The sequence below is a fragment of the Lissotriton vulgaris genome, chromosome 6, assembly GCF_964263255.1.
Source record: "Lissotriton vulgaris chromosome 6, aLisVul1.2, whole genome shotgun sequence".
Taxonomy (NCBI): domain Eukaryota; kingdom Metazoa; phylum Chordata; class Amphibia; order Caudata; family Salamandridae; genus Lissotriton; species Lissotriton vulgaris.
This window is the reverse complement of record NC_141694.1, coordinates 615,928,102-615,948,865: the sequence shown is the minus strand read 5'-3', so window position 1 is coordinate 615,948,865 and position 20,764 is coordinate 615,928,102. Positions and strand designations below refer to the sequence as shown.

At 44.7% G+C, this 20,764-nt stretch overlaps 1 protein-coding gene across 2 annotated transcripts in view; it reads left to right on the top strand.

Moving 5' to 3' along the window:
* Positions 1 to 20,764, top strand: part of KLHL32 (kelch like family member 32) — a 911,371-nt gene that overhangs the window by 197,440 nt on the left and 693,167 nt on the right. For both annotated transcript variants that reach the window (XM_086926629.1, XM_086926630.1), the window contains exon 3: positions 3,933 to 4,113. In XM_086926629.1, coding sequence (XP_086782755.1) covers positions 3,933 to 4,113 — 181 coding nt within the window. The remainder of the gene's footprint in view (positions 1 to 3,932; positions 4,114 to 20,764) is intronic.

Below are 20,764 nucleotides of genomic sequence, written 5' to 3'. Positions count from 1 at the left end.
TCAAAACAAGCCTTTACCGCTTCCCTACAGGACCGAACCTGACTTACAATCAGGAGCTGTTTGAGATGATGATGGCTTATGAATAGGACTTTGTCAAATACTACTCTCTGCACCCAGAGCCAGTTGGTTATGGCCAAAGTCTGGGCAACATGTGCTCTGGCATCTGGGCAGTGGATGTAGGGCTTGGCTCAAATCTGAACTGTGGATCTCATTTTACTACACAGACTCGATATAGGAGGACTAGGTGCAGAGTATTGCTGCAGCAGAAAGTCGCAGTAGTCACTAACTGGCCACTAGGCATGCCTGAAATATGTGCCAAGCGGTCACTAAGGTCCGGTTTTCTGCCTGGTCTCTGTCTTCATGTGTTGAACAGAGGATGCAAGGGCAGTGCCTCGGGCAATACAGGGCAAGCCAGTGGTAGCAACTGATACCCATGGCTACCCCTAAAAGCCATTGTGTGTGCCATTGAAAGTGTAAAACAGGCAACCACTGAAATACAAAAAAATCCTTATAAGTAGACATTGCTGACCTCATCATCTCACATGAGCTTATCCATATTGTGTTAACAGAAACCTGGCTAACTGATTCCTCTACACCTCTCCTTGACATTCTCGTACCACCAAATGATGACATCATCAGACTGGTTAGGAGTGATAAGGTTGGGGGAGCGTGCATACATTGTAGCAGCATATCAGTAAACCGAGCCTTATCCCCCATCTCCTCTTGCGAATACATGTGCATTGACATCAACAGCAATGGCACTACAATATGCTCATTACACATCATCTATCATCCACCTGGTGACCACCTCACCTTCACTGAACACTTCATGGACATGGTCACAACGAACACGGACGACAAAACACTGAAATATTCCTTGGTGACTTCAATCTCTATTGGAACGACCTCAACGACTCAATGGTTAACAGTCTCAAAAACTTCATCGGCGCGCTCAACCTCACACAAATTTGCAACAGCCCCACACACAGCAAAAGCGCAAACTTGGATTTAACAATCTCCAAATATTACTCCATTCAGCTTGAGTCAATCCTACCCTGTGGTTGGTCAGACCACCATATCATTACCTTCTTTATCAGGGATACGGTGAAACTCAACGCAGCCCAATCCACTAAACCAAAGATATGGAAAAGAGACTTGAAAAAACTCAACCCCAACACTTTACCTGCCTACAGCCATAAACTACTCCAGCCTCCGGCTGGTCTCTCCAATGTTCATGACCTCACCAACCACTACCTCAACTCTATGACCTCGGTTATTAATGAAGTTGCTCCTCTTCAACTGAAGAGAGTTTCCTCGAAAGACTCTAAACTTTGGTACAACGATCTGCTGAATGATGATAGACGCTCTCTCAGAACTTCCAAACGCAATTGTAGATCAGTCCCATTCGCCAAGAAAAAGAGAAATGCTTACAATAGAAAGATCAAGTGCACTAAAGCAGACTTTTTCACCCACCAACTAGACCAAGCAAGAAACCGTTCCCAAAAACTTTTTGAATTAATCAAAACCCAAACTAAGGATGAACCTCAACGACTACAAAACATCGCTCGTACTCAACTCACCTGTGAAGAATTCTCTACCTTCTTTAATCCAAAGACTGAAAATATCAAGAAAGATCTCCTTAATGACCTTATGTTACAGCCAAGTGCTCACACCAAAACACCCCCCACTTTTCCAACATTGTCACAACAAACCACTGCAAAACTTGAACTAAAAAAACAACACAACCTGGTCTTACTTTTATACCTACAGTGAAGAAGCAATTGGCAAGATTCTCAGCACCCTCAAGCCGGCCAATCACACCACCGATCCTCTCCCTGCTAATGCCGTTAAAGACTTAACCCCATTGATTCTGCCACTCTGGACCAAAATCATCAACAGCTTACTCCATCAAGGTTGCATTCCGGACTCCCTCAAAGTAGGACAGGATTCACCCATCCTCAAAAAACCCAAAGCTGACCCCATGGCCCTAAACAACTATCGCCCTATTTCCTACCCTGGCAAAACTTTCTTGACAAACACCAATCAGGCTTCAGAGCAGGGCACAGCACCGAATCAGCTATGACCCACATAATTGACGGTACCTTACAAATACTTGATCAGAATGGATCATGCCTACTCATCCTATTACAAATCTCCTTAGCCTTTGATACGGTCAAACACGAAAACCAGATAGATCTGCTGAACCACAGAATGGGCCTATCAGGGTCAATGCTTAACTGGTTTACCTCCTTTCTTTAAAACCGGACTCAAAAATCCAAGGTCAAACAACTGCCTGTCCAAATCCGTGCCAGTAACTTTGGGAGTCCCACAAGGGTCTGCACTATCCCCAACACTGTTTAATTTATTTATGGAGCCACTTACTGTTCTGTTGCAAGCATCCAACGTACAATTTCACATGTACGCAGACAATACACAACTTTACCTTAAGATATACACACACCAGAAGACATCAAATTGCTCAACACAACGCTTTTAAACACCCAGTCATGGTTAGCTGAGAACCATCTCAAGCTAAATGCACTACAAACTGAATTCCTCCTAATAGCTCCACCCGGCAAAATACCCCTCTTGCATGACTGGTTCAAACACCTAACGGCATTCAACGTTCAACCAACCATTGTTGACTCGGCAAAATCATTGGGTATATCCCTTGACTGCAACCTCAACATGCATAAACACATTAGCAACGCAACAACGGGGGCAAATTTCCAGATTAATACATTGGGGAAGCTGAAACCCTTCCTACCAATCAATGATTTCAAGACAGCAGTTCAAGCTGTAGTTATCCCTGGGGTGGACTATGGAAGCGCCTCTCTTTGTAGCCTACCCAAAGCGACAAGAGCACCACTAGAGCCTCCATCAATGCTGCGGCGAGACTCATCACGGGCTCGAAAAGAAGGTCCCACATCTCTTCTGACTTAAAAGCCTTGAATTGGCTACCATTTGAAGCCAGAATTCACCTGAAAATTGCCTGCATGACTCACAAAGCCATACACCACAATGCACCCAGCTATCTCACTCAGAAACTGACTATCTCTGGTGGTAATAGATCCACAAGAAATGGGGAAAACATACTATTGAAGCCACACAGATTCAACAAGACGAAAACCTATAAACGTTCCTTCTCAGGGATAGCCTCTAGGATTTGGAACGCACTACCCCCAGAACCAGAAACCAGACTTATCACATCTACGACATTTTTCAAAAAGGAAGTAAAAGCGATTCTCATGGAAAAATTCACATGATCATTATCTAAGGAAACTATGAGTTCACTAGTACCCCCACCAGTAGTTCTTTTATGCCACGGGTCCAAACAGACAATCTAGGCTCTACAGTTGGTTTCCTGTTTTGCACCTTTTTGTTTTGATTTACTTTGCACAATATGTTATGTATACTTGATCTACCTGTTTGTGTTTTGATTCATTTTCCACAATATGTTATGTATACTTGATCTCTCTGTTTTTTATTTTGTTGTATAATTTTTCATCACTGATTGTAAAGCACTCTGATATCCACAAGGGTCTTGTTCGCGCTCTATAATACTTTAAAAATAAATAAATAAATACATTGAAAGTGTAAAACAGGCAACCACTGAAATACTAAAAAATCCTTATCAGTCAGATGGACTCTTACAACATTGTTTTGTGCTCTTTGCTCCTTCCTTTGGCTATGTTATATGTTTAAGTGTGTTCTTTTAATTACTACTCATTTAGCACCAAGATGGCATGCAGCGATTGATGCACCTTAAAAACATAAATGGTGTAACATAAACAGCATTGCTTATCTTGCTTCCTTAGCCTCACTGTTGTTATACGGAAGTGGAGACATGAAGTATACACCGAATACTTTGTACTGCATAGAGGTACTTTGCAGTTAATAAACAGATGCTGTTACCTCTTTTGTTTTGGCAGTGTTCAAGAAATGCTAACTGGTCAGAGACTCTGCCAGTCAAAGTCTCATAAAGATGATGTCCTGGCTGCTCTGAATCAACAAAGAAATGATGGAATACTGTGTGATGTCACCCTAGTTGCTGAGGAGCAGAAATTCCATGCACATAAGGCAGTCTTGGCAGCATGCAGTGATTACTTCAGAGTAAGTTTGAACTCTTTTCTCTCTTAATCTAAATATTTATGAAGAACATATAATATAGCTCTTCTAGTATTTGAACTAGCAACATGAATTATATAATATGCTTCTGTGATATTAATGCGATTCAAGGTGTTCTATGGATCCCATATCCATGTATGTAAAATATATCCTTTGCTTTCAAAAAACTAGGACCTACAAACCCATGCACACACAACTAAATTTCATACTTCCCCACTGCGAGCTTAACCTGATTATTGGTTGAGTTTCCCTTACAAATTTGTTTGATTCTTGATGGCTTTTGTGGCTACCCAGTAGTCATTCATCTTTTGCTATTTCTATATAGGTGTTTGGATATAATTTAGGATTGCTTCTTTGTATAGGCACTCTCCTATTAGTTGTTTTTCAGGTTTTGATAAGTTGTAAATGGAAGAGATGATTTATGTTCACAATGGGAAGGTGCCTGTAGCGCATGCAGTTCCCCATTATGCTTCTTTCTGAAGAAACCGCTCATAACATGTGATTACATTTTATGGTTATGTTTATGTCGTTGTTGTGTATTTAATGAAGCTCCGGTTCGAGTTCAGGAGCTCGCTGGTGAACAAGGTGGTGGTTAAAATCATTGTCTTGATGTGACTTGTTGGGACTGAAAAATCCTCCCATGATAATTGACGTGCACCCCCACCCTGAGCACCCAGCTGCACTGATGTCTGAATCCTAATGCTGATTTTTGTTGTCATAGCCAGATACAGATTTTTCATGTGCACCGTAACACTGGCCTGTATCAAGTATTGCAGTCTTGTTGGATCTGGAGAAGCACTCAAGGTGCCACCCTCATAATGGTGGAAGGCTACTGCCTTCACCAGGAGTTTAGCAGCACAAGTGCAGTGGTGGCAGCATACCGTGTAGTGATCAGTTGGAGTTAACAGGGACTTTTAACCAGTAGCAACTGGTGAGATTTGAAAGTGGTGGGATGTACAAGTTGTGGCGGAGTGCACTGCGGTGAGCGAGCCTAACGGGCGAGACGGACCAACATAAGGGGGGTTTGTGGCGGTTCTCCCCCCCCCCCCCCCCCCCCCCCCCCGAAATGTTTGAAAAAAGAGTGGGCAAATGGTACATTTTCAAGCAAATTTGAGAAAGGAAGAAGGTTAATTAAGCAGTTGTGAAAGTGTAGTGATTACATCAATAAAGAGATGTCATGTAATAACATAGGTATTTGCTTATCCATTATAACCACAGAACTTCATTACACACTTCGAGATTACAATGCTGAGTACCTCAAAGATATTTGTATTTATCGATATACATTTAGAAATTAACAGTACTGAGGAAATACAAGCTATTGTGATTTCTTGGACTGGACACAGACCGCAAGGAATAAACATTAAACAAGCATTTGCAATGCAATAGGTCTCGCATTAGGAAATTTTGAGCTATTAGTATTGTAAATTACAAATATATTATTTATGTTTTTGTTTTGAAAATAGTTAAATTAATAGCTTTGTCATTTACAATGCCAATAGTTTTAACTTTTGAAAACGTGACACCTATAGCATTTGTAACGCAATATGTGTTGTATTTACATGACTTAGATGTATTAATATTACAAATAACAATTGCTTTTATTTTTTTTGATAAATAATACTTAAATAAAAGCTATTGTAATTTATAATGTCAATAGCTTAAACTTTTGTAAATAACTTTTTGGGAAGATTATGTTCAGTGTATTTTATTGTGATAAAAATCCAAGAACACCAGTGAAATATTAACATATTTTTGTGACATTTGTAATAAAGCTTGAAACATTGAGAGAACATATTAGAACCAGTTGTTGTTGAATGGTTGCACAGAGTGATGCTGTGGTGTACAGTGGTGCTGAGTGATGCTGTGGCCTTCAGTGGTGCTGTGATGCTGTGGCCTTCAGTGGTGCTGAGTGATGTTGTGGCCTTTAGTGGTGCTGAGTGATGCTGTGGCATTCATTGGTGCTGAGTGATGCTGTGGCATTCAGTGGTACTGGGCGTTGAGTGGTGCTGAGTGATGCTGTGGCATTGAGTGATGCTGTGGCATTGAGTGATGCTGTGGCATTGAGTGATGCTGTGGCATTGAGTAATGCTGTGGCATTGAGTAATGCTGTGACATTGAGGGATGCTGTACGCTGAGTGGTGCTGTGGGGTTGAGTGGTGCTGTGGGGTTGAGTGGTGCTGTGGCATTGAGTGGTGCTGTGGCATTGAGTGGTGCTGTGGCATTCAGTGGTGCCGAGTGATGCTGTGGCGCTGAGTGATGAGTGGTGGCATCATGACGCCAGATGTAAGGGACTAGCTATCGATGATCGAGCTATGATACTCCTACGTTGGTTAAAAATGGACCTTGTTAGCAAGTGATGGAATTCTGGCCTTTACGTTGTGGACAGTTGTCAGCTTTTCGAAGCGGCTGAACCGCCGGCTTTATTTAGAGCCCTTCGTAATCCCCCTGTATGCAGTACCGGTTCCTCACGTGCAGAGAGAGGGGTTTAGAGAGAGGGGTTTAGAGAGAGGGGTTTAGAGAGAGGGGTGTAGCGAGAGGGGGGTAGCGAGAGTGGGGTAGCGAGAGTGGGGTAGCGAGAGTGGGGTTTAGAGAGAGTGGGGTGTAGAGAGTGGGGTGTAGAGAGAGAGGGGTGTAGAGAGAGAGGGGTGTAGAGAGAGAGGGGTGTAGAGAGAGGGGGGTGTAGAGAGAGGGGGGTGTAGAGAGAGAGGGGTGTAGAGAGAGAGGGGCGTAGAGAGAGAGGGGCGTAGAGAGAGAGGGGTGTAGAGAGAGAGGGGTGTAGAGAGAGAGGGGTGTAGAGAGAGAGGGGTGTAGAGAGAGAGGGGTGTAGAGAGAGAGGGGTGTAGAGAGAGAGGGGTGTAGAGAGAGAGGGGTGTATAGAGAGAGGGGTGTAGAGAGAGAGAGGGGTGTAGAGAGAGAGAGGGGTGTAGAGAGAGAGAGGGGTGTAGAGAGAGAGAGGGGTGTAGAGAGAGAGAGGGGTGTAGAGAGAGAGAGGGGTGTAGAGAGAGAGAGGGGTGTAGAGAGAGAGAGGGGTGTAGAGAGAGAGAGGGGTGTAGAGAGAGAGAGGGGTGTAGAGAGAGAGAGGGGTGTAGAAAGAGAGAGGGGTGTAGAAAGAGAGAGTGGGGTGTAGAGAGAGAGAGTGGGGTGTAGAGAGAGCAGTGTAGAGAGAGAGAGGGGTGTAGAGAGAGAGGTTGTGGAGAGAGAGGGGTGGAGAGAGAGAGAGAGGGGTGTAAAGAGAGGGGTGGAGAGAGAGGGGTGGAGAGAGAGATGGGTCGAGAGAGAGATGGGTGGAGAGAGAGAGAGAGGGGTGGAGAGAGAGTGAGAGGGGTGGCGAGAGAGGGGTGGAGTGAGAGGGGAGTGAGAGAGAGAGAGAGTGGTGTAGAGAGAGAACCCTGACAGACCCCACGCAGAGAGACAAACCCCACTGACGGTACACCACACAAAGAAACAAGTGTTCCAGAGGGGCAGTGATCCTACTGCACAAGTCCTTCTCTTAAGCAGTTTTGAGTGTCCAAACGGATGATTTGGGCAGGTTTTTAGTAACAGAGGGGAAGCTAGAAATGATGGTGAGTCCTTATTCTATTAACTTCTGAATAATCCACCGTACTTCTCAAAAAGCCCCTATGAACTCTGAAGCACCAACCATCACAACAAAATTATAGAAAACGCTCACTGGATCATATATGCAAGAGGGCATGTTGGTCAAACGTGTAATGCATAATAGGAGAACAGAGAAAGAGAAAAACGCTTACACAGTTTACTTAAGATAGGTCATTACTAAGGAATAGAGGGGCCGCTCAATATCTCAGTTGGGAAACATCTAGGCCGACAAACAGAAATGCGCCATTTAGTGCTCTTATTTTGACCATGCGCGGGAAGCCTTTTCCGTTCACTTTCTGTTAAATGATTGAGATGGTTCTTCATTTAATGTTTCTTTCCCGCAATCCGAGGCCACAGGCAAATCCAATTTGTCAGATGTTGCGGAGTCATATATATTCTTACCCTTCCAAAAAAGTATTTCAGTACTGCTGATTTCCATAAAGTTTTTGGTTTTAAGGAGTTTTGGAAGAAATTGTTCTGGTCTTGTTTTTACGCATTCTGCGATAATGTATCTTAAATGCAATTCATACTTAAGTAACTTGCTTTTGCACAGTTTCATTTGTAACTTCTTTATCTCTGTGCGTTGCAAATAACATTGACTAGATGGAAAGCCAAGTAGAACTTGCTGGAATTTCACTCGTAACTTAAAGATCACTGCATATTTCAACAGCAAGTGTTTAATTTAAAAGCACCATCATGTCCGGAGCACTGTATGAGCATTCAACTTTGATCATTTTATTTCTTAAATATTGAGAAGAATAGTACTAAACGTTTAGGAGCCAGAAAGCTCCTTCACAATTGCCATGTATACACAACAAAGAATAAAGACAATTGTCCATGCGTTGGGCTGTAAATTAATACATTTGGGCGCATTCGTAAAGGCAAGTGTTTTTTTGTGTTATGCAGGGTTTTAAGTGGAAGGAAAAAACTGCGCGGGGGGCTCTCAACAGGGCGTAGCAGCAGTAATTAAGGCACGGCTTAAAAACACGCATGCCAAAATTGTGTGCTTAGCATAGTTTGCCCCCTGACTGGCATTTTGCTGTTTCAGTCATTACATCCAGCTTTAGGATACAAGCAACTTTATACCTATAACAAGCCAGGACTATTGGCTATATCAATTGTTCTTAGTTGCCTAAGATAATTATGCAACAGCTATGGTTTTGTTGTATATAATATTGAAAATGTTTGCATTCTGAGATGAGACTGTGAAAGAACTAAAACGAGTCTGTTTGAAGTTGCATCAAAGGCTTTGGACAGTGGTACGGCTGCAGAGTTGAGATTTTATTTTGTACCCTGAGGGTGAGGGCAAAAATGGAGAGCCCCATAGGGGTCCGTCTCTGCGCCTGTTTTTAGGAACTGCCATGGCTGAGCACCGGCAAGACCCGGCCCACTTAAAGCCATGGTCTTGTGGCCAGTGCAAAAGTTATTTACTTTCGCTTTTGTGGTTCTCTAGGACAGGAAACCACAAACAAGCTGATCCAACTGCAGCTTCCATGCGCCGCTTGCACTCGTGTAATGAAAGTACGTTTAGTGCAGCTAAAGGCAGCGCTCATTAGGCCATTTGAAAAAAACACCCATTTCAAACAATTAGCACAGCCAAATACTCCTGATCACAGAAATAAGAGCTTTCGTTATGATATGAATGCGTGCTATAAACAATAGTTGTTAATTAACGGGGACCAATGTGCCTAGATTTATTTACGCCAACACAGATAGTGGGAGTCTGGGAATTAGTGGGAAGAAGTCAGACGACAGCTGGAGGATGGGGACTGAAAGGGAAAAAGCAAATTAGGCAACGAGAAGGTGGGAGGGAGGCAAGGACAACAGAGGAATAAAAAAATAAACTGGCAGGTTCACGCTCTCTGTCACAATTCCAGGGTGTTTCTCAATGTCAGTGTATCCTTATCTAGGGTGACCAGATTCTCTAAACAACAGGGGAGAAAACAGCCCCATAAGCAGGAGGGAGGAGGAGGCAGCCCGAGAGGGAGCGAAGAGCAGCTGTTAAGAATAACAAGAAAGAAGCTCGGCTCAGGATAAAAAGAAATCGCTAACGCTAAATAAGCAAAACCAACAAGCAGCACAGGGAAATCTGCTGGCGACGGCCCCAATGTAAGAGAAGGACGGGGAAGCCTCCTGCCGATGGCTGCTTTACCTGAAGGTGGGAAGTGCAGGGCTGGTCGAGGTCGCACAATCATGGGAGGGCCCTGGGTGACCAGTGATGAAAGAGAGGGGGGAGGAGAAATCCGAGTAACGCTGTGTGCGGGGAGAGAGGAACAGATGGCCGTGAAGCAGGGGGCGGGGCAGCGGAACCCTTTGATGTGGCCTGGCGGCCGTGAAAGGAGAAATGCTGCTGCCAGGGGGAAGGCTCGTGCATGAGAGCAGGTCATGTGATTGTAATTCACGTGAACTGTCCAAAATCCTCTGGAGGAGAGCCCTTGGCCTGAAGTGGTTTAGCTGCATTAGGGCTCTTTTTCCTATTCCTGCGGAATAGGAAAGGGGCGAGCCCTAAAATGGTAGTAGGACACCCTACAAGGCACTGTGCATAAGACAGATTGAAGTCCGGCATTCTCCAGTGATTTCAGTGTCTCCAATATCTGTACAGCAGATAGGGAACAACTGAGCAGGTCACAAACTATCAGCATTCATGAAATGTTAGGATTCACATATATTTTACTTTTTGTTGACAAAATCAGCATGTCTGTCTTTAATAGCTGCAAACTTCTCTATGGCTTGAACATTAAAGTCTGGGATTCTTTTGATTAGGTCTCTCTCTATAGAGAGCATTGCTAAAACATTCAGTATTTCCTCAATCATGTTGTTCTTAATGAATGTCTTGATTCTGTTTAAAGTGGAAAAACATTGTTCCTACTCTGCTGTCGTCATAGGAGTGGTAATGACTACTTTTACTAAAGCCACTGTCTCTTAAAGTGACTTTTCCATATTAAGTTTCTGAATTAAAGATAACAAAGAAATGGCACCAGTGGCCTCCTGATACACATGCATTGAGTACAATACAGTCAACTCAGTTCTTCGATCCTCTTTGTTGAGCATAGGATACGTTTACACAGCCTCATTCAGAGCTTTCAAACTGATCACTTTTCAGTAATATGGCACTCACCAAATGTTTTGTGAAAGAAAAACGTTCCTGTGCATTCACAATTATAATGTCACATATCTCCTTTGCCATTCAGACCAAACTGCAGATGTTCTTCCTGTGATTTGAGAAACTAGAATCTTCTCGCAGTCAGCTGTCTAAATAGTCATCCCCATCTCTCTCTTGGCTCACGCTGGTGACAAACAGACTGACTGGTAACTCTTTGCACAAAGACTGTATCTATGTCTCGTTTTTGTAACTGGCTGTATAATATGTTGACATGAGGCCTTATTTCATGAAATAGAAACAGAAAGACTTCACCAAGGATTCCACTCATTACTGATGCACCATCATAGCTTTGTGCAATATGTTTTTGAGACTGCTCTGGAAAAATCAAGTTCAGTTCATGTAGTATCGCTGAAGTAATGGTTTCTGCACTAGAGTCTCTTTAATGTGTGAACCTATAGAACCTCTCCACAACTTTACTGTCATTGTCAATGTACTGAAAAACTAATAAAGACTGTGTTTTAGTGGCCACATCAGTGGTGCCGTCAGCCTGAACAGCCACAGTGTCTGTTTCTTTCACTTGTTGGACAATACAGTTTCTCGCAATCTCTAGCATACACTCAAGGAGTTCATTTTGTATTGTTTAAGAGGTGCCCTCAAAGAATGTAGCACTTGCTAAATGTAAATCCATAAGGCCTCTGAATATACCAGGATTTGAGGAATTTTCAGATTTATTATGCCCTCGTAATGCCAGTTCAAAAGCACCACCAAAAATAATGCAATCAATTATTTTTGACAGGATGCGTCTATTCCAATCAACTGGTTCATGGTGCTTCTGTATTTATTTGCGGTATGCGTCGCTTATGTGGGCTTCAATCGGTGTGTCTCCCAAAATTCCCAGCCACGTCGGGTTTTCCATATGGTTTCTTGTGTGAGCATTCTTTTTTATTTTGTCTAACAAATGCTCCAAGTCTGTTACTCCTTTTTTGGTTCAAAGAATGTCACCACCAAACAGCAAGCAGGGAAAGCAGAGCAGAGAATTTGTTGAAGTACACCCTGTAAGCCAATCAACTTTTGTGTACCAGGTGTTTGAGAATGTACGTTTGTAAGTCTTGAACAGGCTGGTCAGGTCCTTATTGTTTTACAATTAGTTTGTCTTCATGTCTCAGTCCAATGAATGGCCTTGCAAGTAGCTGTTCTACTGTTTTCATAAGTTCAAGTTAAAAAATGTGTATAGCGCACTACTCACCCAGAGGGTCTCAAGGCGCTTGAGGGAGTGGGGGTGTTTTACTTATCAAATATCCAAGTTTTTAGTTGTTTTCTGAAGGAGAGGTGGTTCTGTGTAAGGCGGAGGTCGGAGGAGAGAATTCCAGGTCTTGGCCGCTAAGTAGGAGAAGGATCTTCCCCCCCATGGTGGATCTTTCGATGCGTGGAATAGCGGCGAGGGCTTGATTGGACGATCGTAGTTGGCGGGTGGGGGTGTAAAAGGACAGGCGCGTGTTGAGGCATTCGGGTCCTAGGTTGTAGAGGGCTTTGTGTGCGTGGGTGAGGAGACTGAACGTTCTTCTCTTGTTGACGGGGAGCCAGTGGAGGTCTTTTAGGTGACCGGAAATGTGAGTATGGCGGGGGATGTCTAGGATGAGTTTGGCTGAGGCGTTCTGGATGCGTTGGAGTTTTTTCTGTAGTTTGGCTGTTGTTCCGGCGTAAAGGGTGTTTCCGTAGTCCAGTCGGCTTGTGCATGGGTGATCGTCTTTCTTGTTTCGGTGGGGATCCAGCGGAACATTTTTTTGAGCATACGTAGAATGTTGAAGCATGATGATGAGACGGCGTTGACTTGTCTGGTCATCAAGAGGTTGGAGTCCAGGATGAAGCCCAGGTTACGTGCGTGGTCTGTTGGTATGGGTGCATTTCCCAGGGCCGGTGGCCACCATGAGTCGTCCCAGGCGGTGGGGGATGATCCTAAGATGAGGACTTCCGTTTTGTCCGAGTTCAGTTTTAAGCGGCTGTTCTTCATCCACTCGGCTACTTATTTCATCCCTTCGTGTAGGTTGGTTTTGGCGGTGTTTGGGTCTTTGATGAGGAAGAGGATCAGCTGGGTGTCGTCTGCGTAGGAGATTATGTTGAGGTTGTGTTGGCGTGCTATGGATGCGAGGGGACTCATTTGATGGTTTTTCAAGGGTGCTAATTCGTCAGCGCTGTGGGTGATCCATTGTGTGAGGTTGGTGGCTGCTTGGTTTGGGTCCGATGATTTGGCAGGAGGGTTTTGGTGAAGTGATGTGAGGAGCTGGTCAGTGGTAATTTTGTTCCAGTTTCTGCGGGGAATTGGTTGAGGGTGGTTGTGGGTCGTGGTCTTATTGTAGTTGAAGTGAACACAGCTGTGGTCCGTCCAGTGGAGAGCTGTGGTGTGATTGAAGGAGATGTGCTTGCTGGAGGTGAAGATTGGGTCGAGCGTGTGCCCGGTATAGTGGGTGGGAGTGTCAACGAGTGGTTTGAGTCCAAGATTGGCGAGGTTGTCTAGAAGGCTGGTGGTGTTGCTGTCGTTGTTCTTTTCCAGGTGGAAGTTGAGGTCACCCAGTAGAATGTAGTCCTCGGAGGGGAGGGCGTGTGGGCTAATGAAGTCAGTGATGTCTTCGCTGAATTGTGTGCGGGGTCCTGGTGGTTTGTAGATGAGGGTGCCTCTGAGTGTGGTCTTGGGGTCGGTGTGGACCTGGAAGTGAAGGTGTTCGGCAGATGCGAGGTTATCGTCGGAACTGGTCGTGATGCGGATGGTGTTCTTATGGACGATGGCGATGCCTCCTCCTGTTTGGTTGATGCGGTCCTTTCGGATGATCTTGTAGCCGTCCGTGGTGTTTTATCATTATTAAAGTTACCTGTCCATAATCAAAGTATACGGTTTGGTGCAAAAACATAACTCATATTTCTGTATAAATGCATATCTTGTGCATAATTGCAATATATCTCCCTTTGCACAAAATGACTGTTATAGCCTGACAGCCTGGTGTCTCTGTGTACCATACTGATTTCTGAAGGCCCTAAAGAGGTTATATCTCGAGCCACAGGTGAGGACCTATAACAAGGCATGGGATAGGGCCTATAACAACTGGTAGAGCCAGAGGCAGCTGGGCTATGAAGCTATTATTGCATTCATCCACTGAGGGTAGAACATTCTAAGTGAAAAAGGAAGAAACAGAAGGACAAACATTGGAAAGTTGGAGCTCCAGGATTATTCCAGCCATTGTAATCCCTGAGCTAATTCATTATCTTCAATAGAACTGCCAACATTCCAATCTATTTTATAATATTGATCGCACAGGTCCATGGATTAAGTTCATGTGCTCCCGCCCCACCCACTATGTAGGCTACATACATAGCCGTTAACCCCTTCCATGCTCATAACGGTATCGTTCTGTCATGAGCACACTTGCAAAATATGGGCAAGAGCTTACCCAACCCTCCAAAGCGTGGTTTGTCTTTTCATTGTAATGACGATCATGCGCATGGTGCACTGTTGTCATTACAATGAAAACAAAACTGAAACTTATTTTCAGTTGCACAGTTTCGCAGATCGTAGGGCTATTTCAGCCCCGAGCACCGAAACACAAAGGAGAGGTATCGTTGGAAAGGGGAGAATCTCCCCTTTCCAATGAGACCCTTACCTAGTGGATCCCTAGCCGGGATCAACCCACTAGCCACCAGGGAGGGTGGAGCGGCCCCTTGGGCAAGGGCCTTTTCTCCCCCCATAAATTATTTCAAAAGCTAGTATTTCTGCCCCCTTGGGGGCAGATGGGGCAATAGCCCCCAATCTGCACCGGGTGGGAGGGGGGAGAAAGCACCCTAGACGCCAAGGATAATTTTTTTATAGGCGGTGGTGCGGGCTGCCCAGAATGGGCATTCCAATGTCAAAAAGACCCTTCCACCCTAAAGAAGGAAAAATCCTTTCTGCCCCCCAGGACGAAGATGGGGCAATAGCCTTTGATCTGCCACCGGGGGGCAGAAAGCTGACTAGGAACTAGGGATTCTTCTTCTATATATGTAGGGGTTGCTCAGAAAGGGCATGCCAATGCCCCCACCTAAAAAAATGCTATAGTCTTTCTGCTCCTCCTGAGAGGCTGACGAGGGGCTAGCCACTTATCTGCCCCCCGGGGGGCAGAAAGCCCACTAGGCACCAGGGATTTATTTTTCAAATGTTTGGGGTGGGCGCTGCCCAGAATGGGCATGCCAATACCACACCCTCCCTCACAGAAAATGCCAGTCTTTCTGCCCCCCCCCCCCAGGAGGGAAGAAAGACCACAAGGCACCAAGGATTTTTTTCCTATAAATACATAGGGGTGGGGGCTGCCAAGAATAGGCATGCCAACGTCCCACCCCCTAAAAAATGCTGCAGTCTTTCGCCCCCCCCCCCCAAAAAAAATCAGGGGGAGCAGTAGCTCCATATATGCCCCCCAGGGGGCAGAAAGCCCACTAGGCACCCGGGAATTTTCCCCCCAAAGTTCGGGGTTGGGGCAGCCCAGAATGGGCATGCCAATGCCCCCACCACCCAAAAAAAATGCCACAGTCTTTCTGCCCCTCCCAGGAGGCAGATAGGGGCAGTAGCCCCTGATCTGTCTCCCAGGGGGGCAGAAAGCTCACTAGGCCCCAGGTTTTTTTTTTACACGTAGGGATGGGAGCTGCCCAGAATGGGCATGCCAATACCCCAACACCCACCCCCAAAAATTGCCACAGTCTTTCTGCCCCCCGGAGGCAGATGGGGCAATAGCCCCTTATCTGCCTCCTCAGGGGGGCAGAAAGCCCGCTAGCAACAGGGGTACATTTGTTTAAAAATTCAGGGGTGGGGCCTGCCCAAAATGGGTATGCCAATGCCCCCACCCACAAAAAAAAAGATGCCATTGTCTTTTTGCCCCCAGGAGGCAGATGGGGGCAGTAGCCCCTGATCTCCCCCACAGGGGCCAGAGAGCCCACTAGGCACCAACAATTATGCTTGCTTTTTATATGTAGGGCTGGGGGCTGCCCAGAATGGGCATCCCAATGTTCCCACCTCCCCACAAAAATAGCCACAGTCTTTCTGCCATCCTTAGGGCCTTATCGGGCAATAGCCCCTGATTCCGCCCTCCCCAGGGCGGCAGAAAGTGCACAAGGCATTGACTGTTTTTTGGAATGTGCCTACCTGTGGATTTTGGGTCCTAGCACAGCTGACACCCAAGGAAAACTAGCAAGCCTATAAATTTTTTAGAACTATACACCCAGGGGAATCTAGGATGTGGTGACTTGTGTGGCTCTCACTCGGTTCTGTTACCCAGAATCCCTTGTAAACCTCAAACCTTTTTGTGATGAAAAGTTCTGGAATCTGCGCAGATCCACAAACTTCCACCCATCCCGCATTCCACAAAGTCTTCGATAAAATTGATACCTCACTTGTGTGGGTAGGCCTAGTGCTCGCGACAGGAAAAGGCACAAACCGCACTGTGAACACACCACATTTGTACAGTAGATTTTGAACCCTAGCTCTGCCGACACCTAAGAGAACCTAGCAAACCTATACGTTTTTGAAAAGTAGACACCAAGGGATTCCAGGATGGGGTGACTTGTGTGGGTCTCACTAGGTTTTAAAAAACAGACGCTTTCATCTGCAGCACTTTTTTCCCATTTAAAAAAATATATATATATTAGCTGTATTTTGGCTAATTTCCAGGGGAATCGACAAGCCCTGGGTACCTTTATAATTCCCATGATGATGGAAGAAAAGGATGCAAAGTTGGTGTGGGATAGCTTATGTGGTCAAAAAGTTACATGGGCCTAAGCTCAAACTACCCCAAATAGCCAAGAACATGGCTTAGCACGGGAGGTGGGGGGGGGGGCTAGCAGTGAAGGGGTTAACTATAATGGGAAAATAATATAGTATCAGTTTCCTTACCTTAAACCATTAAGTTGTGGTGGCACAATGCAAGAGCAGCAAAGGAGGTTGGATACTGTACCCTCTTGTCCTTTGCACAAAAATTAGGTAAAATTTGTCAGGCTTTCCCAAATGCTGAAATGAAAATTATAACATAATTTAGTAGTGTCAATCAAACACATAAATTATATGTCAAAGCCAAGTAAATGCATACTACGATGCCTGCTAAAATCATTTTAGGTGAAAAGGTATTCCTTTGAAGAGGATCCTTGGTTTTAGTGTTGGCAAATCAATAAAAGGCATTGGCAGAAGTGGTGGTTACAATTACTCACTGTTAAAATGAGACGATTTTGTTATGTCAAGTATGTGGCAATTTTCCTGTGGTACAGTGTTAAGAGAAAGGATATGCCATATGGGAGAAGCACAAATTACTCTAACATGCTGGTAAGTGCCCAAAGATTTTACCTTCTGACCGCTCACTACAATGGGAGAAAAAAGGGATGGTTTATGTTAGAGCACTCCACTGTGTGTGAGCAGCACACATGCGAAAATGAGCACAGATACAGGCCTCCTTTGAGGCAGAATGAGTGAGCGTATGGGCATGGCTAAAAACCAACATATTCTGTAACTTCTTTCAGTCTTTCACCCGCTCGTAAATACATAAAAAATAACGCGCAGCTTTCATGAAAATCAAATACTAGATGCGTTAATCAGTGGGGAATGCAGCACTAGTGAGCATTATGAAACATCTGTCGTTAATGTACTGCACCAGAGAGCAAGAGCAGTGAATCGTGGTTGCTGCAGTGGAGAATAGTGACTTGCATATGTTTAGTGCTAGTTTAGTATAGTCTGGCCGCAGTAAGCATTCTGAAAAAGTCTTTATTTTTAAACTAGCATTACACACAACATAAAATAGGCTGCTAGTGCTACAGAATGCACATAAAGGTTATAAGATAAAAAGTGTTTCCAAACTATAGAGTTTTTTGTGCAGACTGTAAGTAGTGCAGTTTTTTTATAACTTGTCTTTTAAAAGCACACACTTCACAGTTTAGCTCGTAGCTCTCTTACAATACCTCTCAAAAAGAATAAAGGTGTATCAGGAAGCTTCAAATGATTCCTTCAATAAAAGCCAATATGGGCTTCACAACACTGGCAAGAAGTCTTGTTTTAGCCATCTGCCCCTTCCTCAGTTTACAGCACAGGGAGACTCTTGCCTTACACTTTAGCTGTAGCATTTCAAATGGGAAGGTCGTGCCCTTCAACTCCCCCACCCCCCTTCCGCAGTTTGCACTTTGCACCCATGTGTAAAGTAAGTTTGGCTGACGTTTGGCACATGAAGAGGGGAGGGAGTGACTAGACTGCTGTGATATATTGGTCACAGTGTCCTAACTCGCCTGTACAAAATTTCACGGTCGCCGATATGAAGCAAAAATACTAATGTTGATCAGGACTGATGTGGATACCTGTGTGCATTGCGCAAGGCACAATGCTCGCACACTGAAGCTGAAACAAGCAGCTGTAGACAAAGAAATCAAATGCAGTCACTACAAGACGAGATTCGCCATCCAAAGGTTCAGAGCCACATGCTTCCTGCAATCCCAGAAACAAAAGGCTTTAAGCCATTGAACCAATAAGGAAGTTCTATGGAATTTGAGTAGGTTTTTCACCTTTCTGGTTAACAACATATTTTTGAGCATGCTTTAAGTGCATAACAACCTGAACAAATAGCCATGACGTTGATATTCATTTAAATCACAGAGATGCTGAAATCTAAGCTTGTTTTCAATGTTTCCAAGAAGTCACTGTGGGCTGTTAAAGCCAGGCTAACTGTGAATCGCATCTCTGACACTTTGGTACATCTGCTTTAACTTAATGCAATATATGCACACACATAGAAATATTTTGTACAGACTAACCCTTACGTTAATACATTTTCGAAAAGAATTAGTGACTCCATTTTGGTAAATAATTTGTAATTAAAAAAACACAGGGCCGAATTCACAAACGTTATTCTTCATCTACACACAAGCACATGGAACAAAATCACATTTTATTTTTGTATATACAAACTGTGATGATTTGTGTGTAAATTAATGGGCACACACACAGCTCCCATACTCATGAATTTTGAAAGCGTTTGGCGGTGCAAATCCACTCCATTCATGCATTCCATTTCCCTAGTTAAATCCTTCCCCAGCGTGGGAACAGGCACACAATTAACTCAGGTGGATGACTCACTGTGATCTGGGGAAAATTAAATTTGTGGCCATTTCTACTAGTGATGGTCATCATGGCGTTGTCAATCCTGGATATTGTAAAGAAATTCAAACTCCGAAATTGGTCGTATATCACATTCTACTTATCAGTCCTGCAGCGCACAAGTGACCCACAGAAACAGTCATGCAGGCACCTCGAATAAATGTAAATGTGCATTGCATCGTGCTGGCCCGACACTCACAGACACACACTTAACCCAATAAAAAATCCCAGTATTTATACGTACATATAAAGCTTTCTATGCACACATTTTAAACATGTTGCATACCAAGCTAAAAATATGACACTGGATGACTGATTGGGGCTCACTTACATCACAGCAACTCACATAGACGTGTATACTAGATGCCTAGATGGACTCCACTTCATAAGGGCTGTGGGTCGAGCAGTTCCCCGTTTTATCACACAAGTCTCGGACGGAGTCAGCACCACGACAAAAATTTGGCCTGGCCACAGCAGAGGTCACAAGCTGTGATCATACAGTGATTGGTCATGGGGCTCCCTCCCCTTGCGATGCCATGCTTTCTGCACCCGAGGGCCGAGGAGCCTTGAATAGGTCTAACACCCACTGCTGGCAGCCGATCAGATGCTGCTCCCTAGTTGTTACACAGTAGGAGAGCACCGCCAGGATTGGCTTGAGCTACCAAACTCACCACTCATTAGGAGAGTGGGAGTCTACGGATTTGAGCAACCCCCAGTCACTAATGTGCAGTGCAGGGAAGCCTCTAGTGCGTATGTCGGGAGGACCAGAGAAAGGCCGACATGCACCATGGGCCTAGGTTCCCTGCGCTCGCCGCTCACCCACTCCAGTATATAGTGTGTGTGTGTGTGCACTAAATCAAATAAACACTGCTGTGGGTGCAGGAAGTAAACACTGATGCAGTGTCAGTAGTCAAGTTTTAACACTTATTTTTTTATTTATATGCATAATTAAAATGGAGCTCAGGGGGCCAAAATTCCAGTGGGTCAAACCCCAATGCTTCAAGGGAGGAAGTGCTCCTGCTTTTAAACTATGTCATTGGTGTGAGGCCTACAGGCTCAATCAGTTACATTTCTGCTTCTGTTTTGCTTAACTCACCCTTGGCCTACATTGGTTTGGTGTGTAGTGCTGCACAGCTCATCAATCAATCAGGGGTTTATAAAGTGCGCTACTCACCCATGAGGGTCGCAAGGCACATGAGCCGTGCACGTTTGCTGAGTGTGTGCTTGGGAAGGGTACAATACAGGGATAATGCAGTGCTTGCATGTTGAATGTGTGTGCTGGGTGTATGTCTACCTGTGGGCTGAACAAAACATGAAGAATGTAGTGCTGTACATTGCGTGCAACTTAACTGCATGAGTTGGGTGTACGTGTGTCTATGAGTGGTACAGTACATGAAGGATATAGTGCTGTGCAGTACGTGGATGTTAAATGCATGTGCTGGAAATGTGTGCCTAAGAGTGCAGGAATGATCCAGTGCTGTGACTAGTCCAGCCCAGTGTGTGCATGCACTGGGTGTTTGTGTGCCAGTGAATCATATACTATGTGGAGGATCCTGGGTTCCATTTTGGGAGACTTAGGCCTGTATGGTGAAGCATAAGCAGAGGAGGATGAGGAATTCACCAAGACAGATTTGTGTACTAATGCATTCCTGTAAGCTGGGTTGGATACACTATGGAGAGGTGAGAACCACGCTTTCCCCGTACACTTCAAAGGGTGCTCTCTGATTTGGTGAGACATCACCAGGAAGGGACCTGAGCACATTTCAGGAAGGAGAAGGGACTAATAA